This window comes from Aedes aegypti, chromosome 2 (assembly GCF_002204515.2).
Source record: "Aedes aegypti strain LVP_AGWG chromosome 2, AaegL5.0 Primary Assembly, whole genome shotgun sequence".
In the NCBI taxonomy this organism is placed as follows: domain Eukaryota; kingdom Metazoa; phylum Arthropoda; class Insecta; order Diptera; family Culicidae; genus Aedes; species Aedes aegypti.
In genome coordinates, this window is record NC_035108.1 from 115,783,915 (window position 1) to 115,795,631 (window position 11,717).

The following is an 11,717-nucleotide window of genomic DNA, read 5'->3' on the forward strand; positions in this document are numbered from 1 at the left end:
GAATGCGTAACTCATAATTAGATCCTGCCTAAGATTTTGTGGGAATCCTGCCCAAGGTTTTCATAAAATTCATGTGAATGATTCTGAGCCCAAGATTTTGTGATTGAGTTTTCTATATTTCCAGTTTTTATTTATCAGTTGGCTTAACCTTGTTTGGATAATAATAGCAGTTTCCCTATATTTTTTTACAACTCCTAGGTTGAATTGGTCAACTAAATTCTCATTAAATTATAGGCTCAAAATCCTGTGCAGTTTAACATCATTCCTCATTGGTCCCAAAGCCATATCTAGGAAGACAAAAATGATTGCGCATAAACCGTCAATTTTAGATATATGGTGTCTTCGGCAAAGTTTCTCCATATTTTTCAGTGATGTGAAATTAGTGTGGCCCGCATGATCTACGAGATCAGCACATAAACTTTTTTGCTGACGCATTAAGGCCTACACAATGTTTCAAAACGACTGATTTGGAGCAACTTTGCCGAAGGACCCAAATTCATATCTCTTAGGGTTCGCGAGTTATATATTTTTTAAATTAAAAAGTTAGGATGGTACTGACAAATCAGTTTTTTCTTGATAACTTTTTATACGATAATTTCTCGCAAAAACTTTGTTCCGCGCACTTTTAGAACTTTTGATTGCGCAACTTTTGTCAAAGAAACTACTGTTCTATCTCTTATGGTTACAGAGTTATCGGAAATTTAGTTCGAAAAAAATGGTTGTTTTCAAATTCCGATATCTCCGAAAGGCGCTAACGGATTTTCAATATTTTGTCACCATTAGAAACACTATCTCTTTCTCTGTTTATGATGAGAAAACTGTAGGGATGTTTTTTGTTTGAAAAGATTGACAAAATTTTGAAAATAATGTGTTTTTAAACGAAAATCGTCTTTAACTTGAAAATAATCGAGATAGCTCTTTGGTGCCTTCAGCAAAAATGTGCAAAATTGAAAGTTCTGAAAGTGATTCATACAAAGTATTCATAAAAAAATCAACGCTTTACGATATATTCCCAATAAACCAAAATTTATATGGTAAAGAAAGCGAAAAAAGAGATATTTGCTAGAACAATCAAAATAACTGTATGTAACGTCATTTAAAATTGATTACACTTGTATTGAGGAGTTGAAAGAAGGAAAATTATTTGCTGAAGCAGTTTTCAAGTGATCAAGGCCCACCTTCTGGTTCGTTACCTTAGACAGACATTTGGAACTTATATATGGCTCTTGTTCAAGATTCATGCATTCTTCAACAGGCGGATGCTGCCCTGACCAATTCGTTGTGGCAGATTTAATGGATTTAATTGAATTGAATGAGAAAAGTTGGATGCCCAGATACAATAATTGCAGATACTTCAATATTGCTATAAGAGGATGTTGGTAATTTGAAGGAATTCTTATACTTTTTGTTATCGTAAAGGGTTGATAATATAATAAACAGGATCGGTATTGAACACATTACTTTCTGCTTAGTAAGCCAAAGCGGTAGCAATCTATAACTGACCACGTCATAGGTTAGCTGCACAAACTTTATGTCGCGTGAAATAACAAGACTTCGTTTATGGATAATTGTTAATGTTAACACTGCTTCAGCAATCAACTTTCCTACCCCTAACTCCTTCATTTCGGTTGTTCCAGCAAATTCTCTTTTTTCGCATTCTTCACCAATTCGGTTAATGGTGAATATATCTTAAAGCGTTGATTTTTTATGAATACTTTGTATGAAACACTTTCCGAACTTTAAATTTTGCACATTTTTGATGAAAGCACCAAAGAGCTTTCTCGATTATTTTTCAAGTCACGGACAATTTCCGGTTAAAAACACATTATTTTCAAAATTTTGTCAATCTTTTCAAACAAAAATTGTTCTCACAGTTTTCTCACCATAAACAGAGAAAAAGATAATCTTTCTAATGGCGACAAAATATTGGAAATCTGTTAGCGCCTTTCGGAGATATCGGCATTTGAAAACAACCATTTTTTTCGAAGAAACTTTCTGATATATCTGTAACCTTGAGAGATAGAACAGTATTTTCTTCAACAAAAAGTTGCACAATCAAAAGTTTTATAAATGCTCGGAACAAAGTTTTTGCGAGAAATTATCGTATAAAAAGTTATCAAGAAAAAAAAAACGATTTTTCAGTATCACTCTAACTTTTTTGTTAAAAAAAACATAACTCGCGAACCATTTATAAGAGATAGAAATTGGGTTCTTCGGTAAGGTTGCTCCAAATCGGTTGTTCTAAAACATTGTAGAACATTGTGTAGGCCTAAATGCGTCAGCAAAAAAGTTTATGTGCTGATCTCGGAAACCATGTGGGTGACCCTAATTTCACATCACTGAAAAAAAATGTCTGAAAAAATATGGAGAAACTTAGCCGAAGACACCATATATCTAAAATTGACGGTTTTTCGCAATCATTTTTGTCTTCCTAGATATGGCTTTGGGACTATTAATGTGCATTCTGAGAAGTATTTGAACCAAAACATGAAAAGGTAAAGATTCCTGACAATAACAAGCATGAGGGTATAAATTGTTCATGTTTTACATATAAAGTTAAGCTAACTAGAATGCTAAACATAGCTCTTAGGTAACCCACAGAGAAGATTTTATATGAATCTCTGTAGGGATTTTGGTTATCTAAGAAAATTATTGATTCTTGGAGTAATTGTTAGTGTTAATTATGGAAAAATCTCTGAAAGTATGTTGAAAGTATTTATGAAAAAATATTGAAGTTTACAGTTTTACTCAAAGATATCCCTAAAAAAAATAAATAAATAATCCCTAAAATCTTTTGATGGGTTTAATTGAGTATAGTGTTTGATCCTTCGACCTTGACGCAAGCTCCTGCGGGGGCGGGCGATGAGGGCAGGATCAAACATTTCGCGCGTCGTGTTTGCGTATTAGTGAAAAAGTGCCGCGATCGCTTAGTAGTGTTTGATCTATTGATTACGTCGCTTGCTCTTGCGAAGGCGAGCGATGAACACTTGTTTGGCGTACAATGCGATTATCGAATTATTTCGCGAATCCGGTTAGGTGTAATTATATCATGGATCGCATCACCAAACATTGGTGACTCCAAGATCTCTACCTTACCGACTAACCCAATATCCTTTCCATGACAACCGTGGAGATGCAGAGGTGATCTCAGTCTCTAGTAACAACGGTAGTCACACTAACATTCCTTCCCTTCCGCGATGACCGTAAGGACGTGGCCGGTGCCGTTATTGACTTTTAAAATTTGCGCTCTCGATTTGTGCACATTGAAGAATGGTAAGCTAATCCCAAGCCCCATTCATTAATTCCCTGTGCAACTTCGATTGTACGGTCATCTATGCTTATGCTTATACTTAAATCCTTTGATGAGTGTAATAGACTCGTATATAGGCCTGAGTGAAAGCAAAAATACTAAAACTCTCACCACTCAGCGAATTCTTAAAGGATTCAAATATTTTTTGTCAGTATACTGGCTCACATATCTAGTTTCTAGAAGTGCCCAGAGGAACGCGGAAATATTCATGTGGCTGGAGTTATTGCGGTGGGTCACTGGGTCCGGTTGGGTGAAAAGAGTACTGTGTGTTTGTGCCCCTGGAGGTAGGCAAATTTCAAGTCACAGATAATTTCCAGGATCGGCGATAATGTGGCCACTATATCACGGAATTTTAAGAAAATTGCATCTGTGTAAACTAGACTGGCCCTAAAACAAAAATGTTGTAAAACTCAACGGGGCACCCCCTAGATATGTACCTTAGGGTTAGAAAAAAGCGCTAACAAAATTTCAACTCGATTGGTTGCTTCACCAGCTGGCGCATTCAATTAGAAGTTTATATGGAATATTCGTTCCAAATATATTGAGAATTGACCCAATGTCACTGTTTCGTTCCGTATACAAGTTGATCGCGTTCAATTGAGCCCAGAATGACAAATACACTAGTTGATACCCTAATGAACATAATTGCAGAAGGTTGTATCTAGATTTGAGCTCGTTTTCAATAACATTTCAGTTATTGAAAGTTATGCTTAGATCAACCTCCCGTACAGTCACATATAGGCATACGCCTTGTGCAGCAGCTCGCTCAGCGTCATAGGTGGCTATGATGCGCTTAGTGGCTATGTTGAGGAAATACAAAGCAGTATAGCATGAGCTTCCCAACTAACAATTCAAAACCACAAACAAGCATGCATGTTTAATTATTGTTCAATAATGGTAATGGCAGCTGAATAAAAAATTTGCTCTATAAAGAGCTGAGAAGGTGCTTTTTTAACACAAACTTAGATCAATGTTCAACGTTATGCATTAGAATGAACAAAAGTTGAATCGCCACTTATTAAACGTTTCCAAAGATTCTCATTCGACTAGTCAAGATTGTTCTACAAATGAGCTGAACAAGACATGTTTCCCCCAATTAAAAAGCCAATATTCCACTAAACAAATGTAAATGTATAAAAGGATATTCAGAAGACGAACTAACGTTTTACTTGCGTCGCACTTCAGCTATTCTCACATGTTTAACATAAGCATGAATAAGAGCTGAATAAGTATCTTATAAAATCCTAATTCAGCTTCAGTATATTATAAGAACAGTTGATCCAATAGAGGCCAAAATGACAATTAACAAACACATTGTTCAGCAATAAATAGCCTTGTAAAAGCGATCACACTATAGCTAAATTTCATAAAATGGACAAAATATCCGAAATTCGTGTTGAGTTCCGTATGCATTTCAAAGCTCATAAATTATGCTTTCTTAAAACTTTTGAAATAGCTGTTCAGAAAATAAACATTGTCAGTCTCCAGAAATGCAGAATTATTGTGAAAAACAAAAATAAACATTTAAGCTAAGTATTCCAAGTAGGAGCAAAGTACTGACAAACAAAGCGTGATATTGACTTGATTGACATAAGAGATAAAATATCTGAAGACAATATCAAAATTTTGTTCCTGGAACTTCTAAACCTATGAAAAATTTGATGTACGCAGATATGGATGTTTTTCCGTACAAGAAAAATGGAAATTTCTGATTAAATAAATTTCTATAGCCAGCTACATTTGAAATGACATTTCTTCACAACTGAATAAATACTGCGCTCTAAGAAAAATAATTTACTTGGCCGTTTCCGAAAATAAAAATCGCATCACGATATTCGAATATTTTTTTATTCACGTGGGTTCTGAGGACTAACCCTTCAAATGATTCAAATATATTCATACAGAGAACTTTTACTTCAATGCATATGTAATAGGTTTATGAAAAATACAAATAAAAATATAATCAAACTATAAATTATAAAATTATTTAAGTTAATTAATCATTTTTGAACAAACTAAAACTTATTATGAAATTAGATTTATCATTTCAGACTGTTTTTACTTTGTGTAAATAAACATTATTTTGACCAACATCGACATAAATTTTCTCACTGTGCGCTAAAAATAGCCGACTGAACTCAGCTTGGATCAGCACTAAACAGCAGCTGAATAATATGCTTGTTCAGTTGTAGATTAGCGTACCATGTGCTGATTAGACGTTGTCGAATAGTAGCTCGAACATGGTCAATATTCAGCTATGAGAAGTTTATATTTTGCACTGGACGGTATAATCACTAATTCTAGGATAGCGCAGATGGCAAAGCATACCGCTGACGATTGGAAGGTCTCGAGTTCGAATCCAGTATACAGGCGATTTATAAATCAGATTGTTATACTATCATAATAATAGTGCACACTACATTTATAAAGAGCCTAGAAAAAAATTTTTTTGTTTTTATTAGTCTGTGATTATTTTTAGACCAGCCGTATAAAAGCTGAACTAAATGCTTGAAAAACGTTTTTAAAGCTGAAAAATAAAGTTGGTATTCAACGACATGCTTTAAAGTTTCTCCAAATTTGTGTGAACAATGCTTTAACAAAGGATGGCCATGGACATTATTAAAATGTTATAAAACATGATGCTGGATAAAACTGCCATAAATGCGTTTGTTAAATGAGTGAATGTTAGTTGGGTTAGCAAATCTCCTTCAAATAGTTAAAACACCAACTTTATCAATTTTAATCATGATATAACCTTCTACAATATTGTTTGCTATGGTATCAAGTAGTGTTTTTGACATTCTGGGTGCAATTGAACGCGATCATCGATTTTCCTGAACCAAACATTAGATGATGCGCTGAATCCCATATGTTTGAGCTGAAAATCCCATATTAACTTCAATTCAAATGCGCCAGCTCATGTAACGACCAAATGAGCTGAAACTTTCAGGAAGTCTTCTTCTAACTCTAAGGAATAATTCTGGAGGGTGCCCCGTGGAATTATACAACTTTAATTTTCTCCCATACGAAGCTGGGCCAGTCTAGTATAAACCTTTTGAGAAACGATTGAATAACTATGAGTTCTGCATTTGATCGATCCCACAAATGACCATTTTCAGATCCTCGTGACGCCTCAAATTTACGGTAAAGTGACCAATTTGTATCTAAACATCTGTTCCAAGCTTATAGGAACGCATTTTAGTGCACAGTTATGTCTGATTTCTACTTTTCGAGATTTGAAACGGTTTAGTATCCAACAAATCTATAGCCGATTCTTCCGGCCATTAAGTTCGAGTAGCCACATACGGTATATTTTAAACGGAGCAATACTCTTAATGTTGAATATTAGATCTAAATGATTTATGCAAATTAAAATAATTGTCATTGCAAATAAATAAAGGTGACTTGGCATGTCCCAAAAAATAGCCCTTTTTTACCCGATTTGACTCAGTGACCCACCGGAATAAGCTTTCTCTGGCCACTTCTAGAAACTAGATATGTGTGCCAGTATACTGACAAAAAAATCATTAAAAAAAAGACACTGACACGTTAATGCTTCCATGCCCTTTGAAGGAAGCACCACACTAGACAACAGACTAGCATGCAACCCCCAGTGGCACAGTCAGAAAACAGTCCTCACGAAAATTTTACCGGCCTGAGGTGGGAATCGAACCCACACTCCCTAGCACGATGCAGCTAAATGCCTGGTGACACTAACCGCACGGCTATGAAGCCCACGAATTTGAATGCGTTAAGAATTCGCTGAGTTGTGAGGATTTTAGTATTTTTGCTTTCACTTAGTCCTATACGGGCTAAGAAACAAATTGAACCGGTGTGCTTTTGGATTCTACTTTGCTTATTGTGAATGAAGAAGGAGGATAATATTTTTCATAGTTTGACGCTTCATGCAAAAAGGGGTAAAGGTTGTGTATAATAATTGTTTTTGCGTAAAAAGTCGCTGGAGCCCTGACAAATTTAATAAAATGATATAATAGCTTACAAAACAATGACAACGAATGTGTTTTAAAATTAAAACCAATGGATTGAATAGCATTCATACAGCTCATGCTATCAGTAAATATAATGTTTGTAACTAATGGGGCAGCCCCTTATCCGGCATCAATGAGACCCCCTTCTACACAGCCTCAGGGTCGGCATATGCGCGTGATAATCCGCGACCAAGAAAACGCTTGAATATCCACTTTGCGACACTTAATTATCTTTTAATTAATCACTTTATTAACTTTTCTTGCACACAGGTATTTCCTCCCACTTCCTTACAGCCTATCTCCTACCTTCCACTTCCTCTTCTTCTCTTCTTCTGGTGGCGGGGCCCCTTATTCGTTCCGCTACCACACCTTGCTTCGTCGCCGCCGGTTCGCTCCTCTCCTCGGTTGGGCTGCGACCGCGGCTCCTCTCCTTACTTCCTTCCTCCTGTCTTCACCTTACTGGGCCTTGGCTTGAAGGTGTAGCGTCGCTGCTAACAAAATGGCGTGCACAGCTGCGACAGAAGGCACTTCCTCGCTCGTTTGGCAGTCTCGGGTGTAAGGGACGAGCACTGCAGCGCACTTCGAGGCGGTAGGACCAATCAAGGTCTTCGGGTCTACTACGCGCACTCCAGCCTACGGCAAGGCAACGGCCAAGGTTACTCCAAGGTCACTAAGGGTACTCTAAGGATAAAACCAAGGGTAAAACCAAGGGTCCTGCGGGTATTTGGAGGACAAATGGGGGGTGTGTTTTAATTATGGGGACGAATGGGGGCTCTTTCGTTTCGTTTTTTCGTACAAACTATTACACGGAACACACTACATCGCGAAAATCTCAAAAATCTCGCACAGACAGACACACCACTGGTTACATGTTTGGACAGCATTCCCTTATCAAATTACATGTAAAATAGGAAGCACATAATTCGGAAACAAAAATAAAACAAGGAGATTCTAATTTTATAAAATGATGAGTTATCAATATGATAATCTCCAAAACCAGCATTATTGTTTTCGCGTGTTTCAAAGATCGACATTTGATTATTATTTAATTATTATTAAATATTAATTTATTATTAAATTTCAATAACGTGTCTCCACTATATTTGGAATTGCTACTAAATTCGTTGCCGCTTCCAGAAATGCTCCAGCACATCACATTTTTTGCTACAGGTTGTCAAAGTTGTATAAATACATACTGTTTTTATTGATCTTTAAAGAAAATTTATACAATGATTAAAGATTTTTTTTTTGTAAATCAATCCACCAAGCATGCAAAATAGGACTTGAACTTTTGCAATTGTTCAATTTTACTATTTAATATCGATTTTATCGAATTTTTGAAAATGCTTGCGGTTCCCACAAAAAAATCGTTGTTTCTTTTATATGGTCAAATACAATACTTTTTTAAATCGTCAATTTAATATCAAACATATTAAAAACTTCTTTGATTCGTATTCTTTAGTACCCAATCATTGCTTATTGTAGTGAATTAAGCTCAAAAAGCAGCGTACAGCTGGTGAATTTGCATGCAAGTTGACTGACATCGATAAATAATGCATTTTCAACATTCAATATATCAATAACTAGACGTGCTATATCATTTTCGGAAAATGGTAATAGATTCAGCGAGCCAAAATTGATTGAATAGCGGGATTTTCAAACTTGGGACAGAAACTTGTTCCACAGTGTAATCATTTCGCAAATCGCAAACACTCATAATGTGGAATTTGTTACAATACGGTAAATGTTCCAATATTGAAGGTGCTAAGTACGATTCAACTGCACAAATCGGTCAAATTTCAAGAAGCACAATGAATGTATATATTATTAGTGAAACGGGAAGTAATGACCCCTTTACTTAATGAGAAAAAAACATATTATCGCAATGAACAACGGCATAACGGTAAAAAACAATAATCCTGATGGTACACTGTTCCTTTGGTTACGATATATTTTTAATGTGTGTTCTTAAGTTGATGTATCCGTTGTTTTCTTAAGATATCCTGTATTATAGCAACACTTTATCTCAACTCCTGGTACAATAAGTGAGAAAAGTTTAAGCAGTTTTGGTACTATTTCACCAATTTCAGAGCAATGGATCATTAAAATAACCAAAACGGCCGCTATGAAATGCAAAGATACCACCACCATAGACGTGTGTGTTTGACAGAACAGCAATGCTGTCACGATGTTATATCCCATATACAGTGGCGCCGCTGCTCTGATGCGGTGAGTGCCAAATGAGTGATCTTCAATGATCCATTTAAACTATGCTCATTTCATGTATCAACTAGCCAATTCGTCGATTGGAAGTGTCAGTTATGTGGCCAATTCAATGGATTCAGTATAAATAACATTTCCGCAACTATAGGAATACCCATAACCCATGGTGGATGAATAAATGGAAAGAATAAAAATTCATATCACAATTTCGAAGACTATTGGAACGAAATGGAACAATATGTTCTGTAGAACAGTTGTCAAATGCTTTAATTCAAATTTTTGTTATGTTATCCTTCAGAATTCAAATATAGTCAAATTAATTTCGTCAAAATTGGTTGATCTCCATCAGTTTATGTTTATGGTTGTTCTACAATGTTTTGTGTGAGGCCTAACAACCTGATCAAATTCACCGCAATGATCAATTTGCCTCCGGATTACGGTACGGAAAATGTGTATAAATATTTACGCAGAAATTAATATAAAGCGTCCAGCTGATTGCTAATTTTGACTCAGACATTACCTATTTTATCCTTGCAAGAAAGCGGGCATTCCGGAGAAACTTCTTTTCTCCTATTTTTAAAATCCCAAAAGATGGTTTCTTGGGCAGATTAAAGTGATAGCAGTCTGTTCTCAGAATTTGGCTTTTCTGAACAACCACGTGCATGGTGCAAGCATTGTTGATGCGTGAATCAGCGCACCCCAATTCCCTCCGCTTGAGCATCATCGATAAAGCAGAGCAATGAGCTGGTGGCTGCTGTCAAACCGGTCAAAACATAAACGAAAACAAACGTGATAGCGGTTGCAAACGCTGTGCAAATTAACCAGTTAAATATCGATTTTTAATAGTTAAAAGTTCATAAAATGGCACAAACTACCGTCTCAAACCAATCTACACTGCTACCTCTCGGTGAGTAAACAAAAAACGTTTTTATATGAACAATATAGCAAGCATAATCGCTTCTTCAGAATTGGTGGATAAATGCATCGGTTCGCGGATACACATTATCATGAAGAACGATAAGGAAATCGTTGGCACGCTGCTGGGTTTCGACGATTTCGTCAATATGCTGCTGGAGGATGTGACCGAGTACGAGAATACGTCCGAGGGAAGGCGAATCACCAAGCTGGATCAGATTTTGCTCAACGGGAACAACATAACCATGGTACGCACGATCAGATTATGAAGAGCTGTGTTCAATGACTTTGATCGAACTTGCTCGGGGTTGGTTGTACTAGCTCGTATTTTTTGTCAACAAATAACTGTCAAAGCTACTTCGAGCAACTCCAAGCTGCTTTCTCAATGAACGCTCTTTTTACTCTTTTTACTAATTTACCGGAATTCCACGTGAAAAAAAATTCGCGCACTTAACAATCCGTATCGCTACGGAATTTTGCTTTTTTTTCTGAATGTTTACGTTTTTAAACGTCAAAAACACGAGCTACTGCGAGCTGGTTGAACTAGCTCGGACTCTAGCTTCCAACCTGTTTCGAGCGACTCGGAGTTGGTTGGACTCGGCTCAATGAACACAAACCCGAGCGACTCGAAGTAGGTTGGAGTGGCTCAATGAACACCAAAAGCTGACTCGCAAGTGGTTGCAACCAAGTTCGAGCAGCTCGTTGAACACAGCTAAGCTTGAATTGCGGAGTATCTGTTTTCTTACAGCGGTACTGATGGTTGAATATTCTTTTTAGCTCGTTCCTGGAGGAGACATACCGGAAGCCAACTAAGAGGCAGGAAGCTTTCTGATCCACCATTATTTGATTATTTTTTCGCTAAAAAATGAAGGTATGAGCACTTACGTATTATTTAAGCAGATTCCTTGTATTGTCTCGAAAGAACTGTCCTACAGAACTTAAGCATTTATGAATCCAACCATTAATATTTTTCATTGATGATTAATCATCGATTTTTCCCGGTCAGCCTAAATAGCTGCATATTGTCAGTAATGGATGTTTCAATTGCAGGGCTGGTACCCGGTCTCTTTTCAGAGACTTGGTCTCTATTTCAATTAAAGTATTTTTTTAAACAGAAGGTCTCTAAAGTATATTTTAATCAAAAAGGTTTCTATAGTCTTTTTTTTTCTTTATTTTGCTTGCAATGAATCCTGCTGTTAAATCTTGGAGACTATTACGCGTACATTTCAAAGGTTCTTCAGCAACTGCTTCTCGGATTCCTCGAGGAAAATGTTTACGAA

The 11,717-nt window shown here is 36.4% G+C and overlaps 1 protein-coding gene across 2 annotated transcripts; it reads left to right on the plus strand.

The window, feature by feature from the left end:
• The first annotated feature begins 10,274 nt into the window (after positions 1–10,274).
• On the plus strand, positions 10,275–11,336 carry LOC5563838 (U6 snRNA-associated Sm-like protein LSm5). Of its 2 annotated transcripts, none has more exons than XM_021842068.1 (3): positions 10,275–10,429; positions 10,489–10,685; positions 11,186–11,321. In XM_021842068.1, the coding sequence occupies exons 1-3, from the start codon at positions 10,384–10,386 to the stop codon at positions 11,192–11,194; spliced, it is 252 nt and encodes an 83-aa protein (XP_021697760.1). In that variant the 5' UTR covers positions 10,275–10,383; the 3' UTR covers positions 11,195–11,321. The 2 variants fall into 2 exon arrangements, with proteins under 2 accessions (XP_021697760.1, XP_001648155.1); XM_001648105.2 differs by having other exon boundaries at positions 10,276–10,429; positions 11,215–11,336.
• Positions 11,337–11,717: the final 381 nt, after the last annotated feature.

Bases quoted from the DNA above. Each gene is read 5' to 3' on its own strand.
- LOC5563838 (XM_001648105.2), top strand. From the start codon at position 10,384: ATGGCACAAACTACCGTCTCAAACCAATCTACACTGCTACCTCTCG. The intron at 10,430-10,488 runs GTGAGTAAACAA...TCGCTTCTTCAG, and splicing joins ATCTACACTGCTACCTCTCG to AATTGGTGGATAAATGCATC. The intron at 10,686-11,214 runs GTACGCACGATC...TATTCTTTTTAG, and splicing joins ACGGGAACAACATAACCATG to CTCGTTCCTGGAGGAGACAT.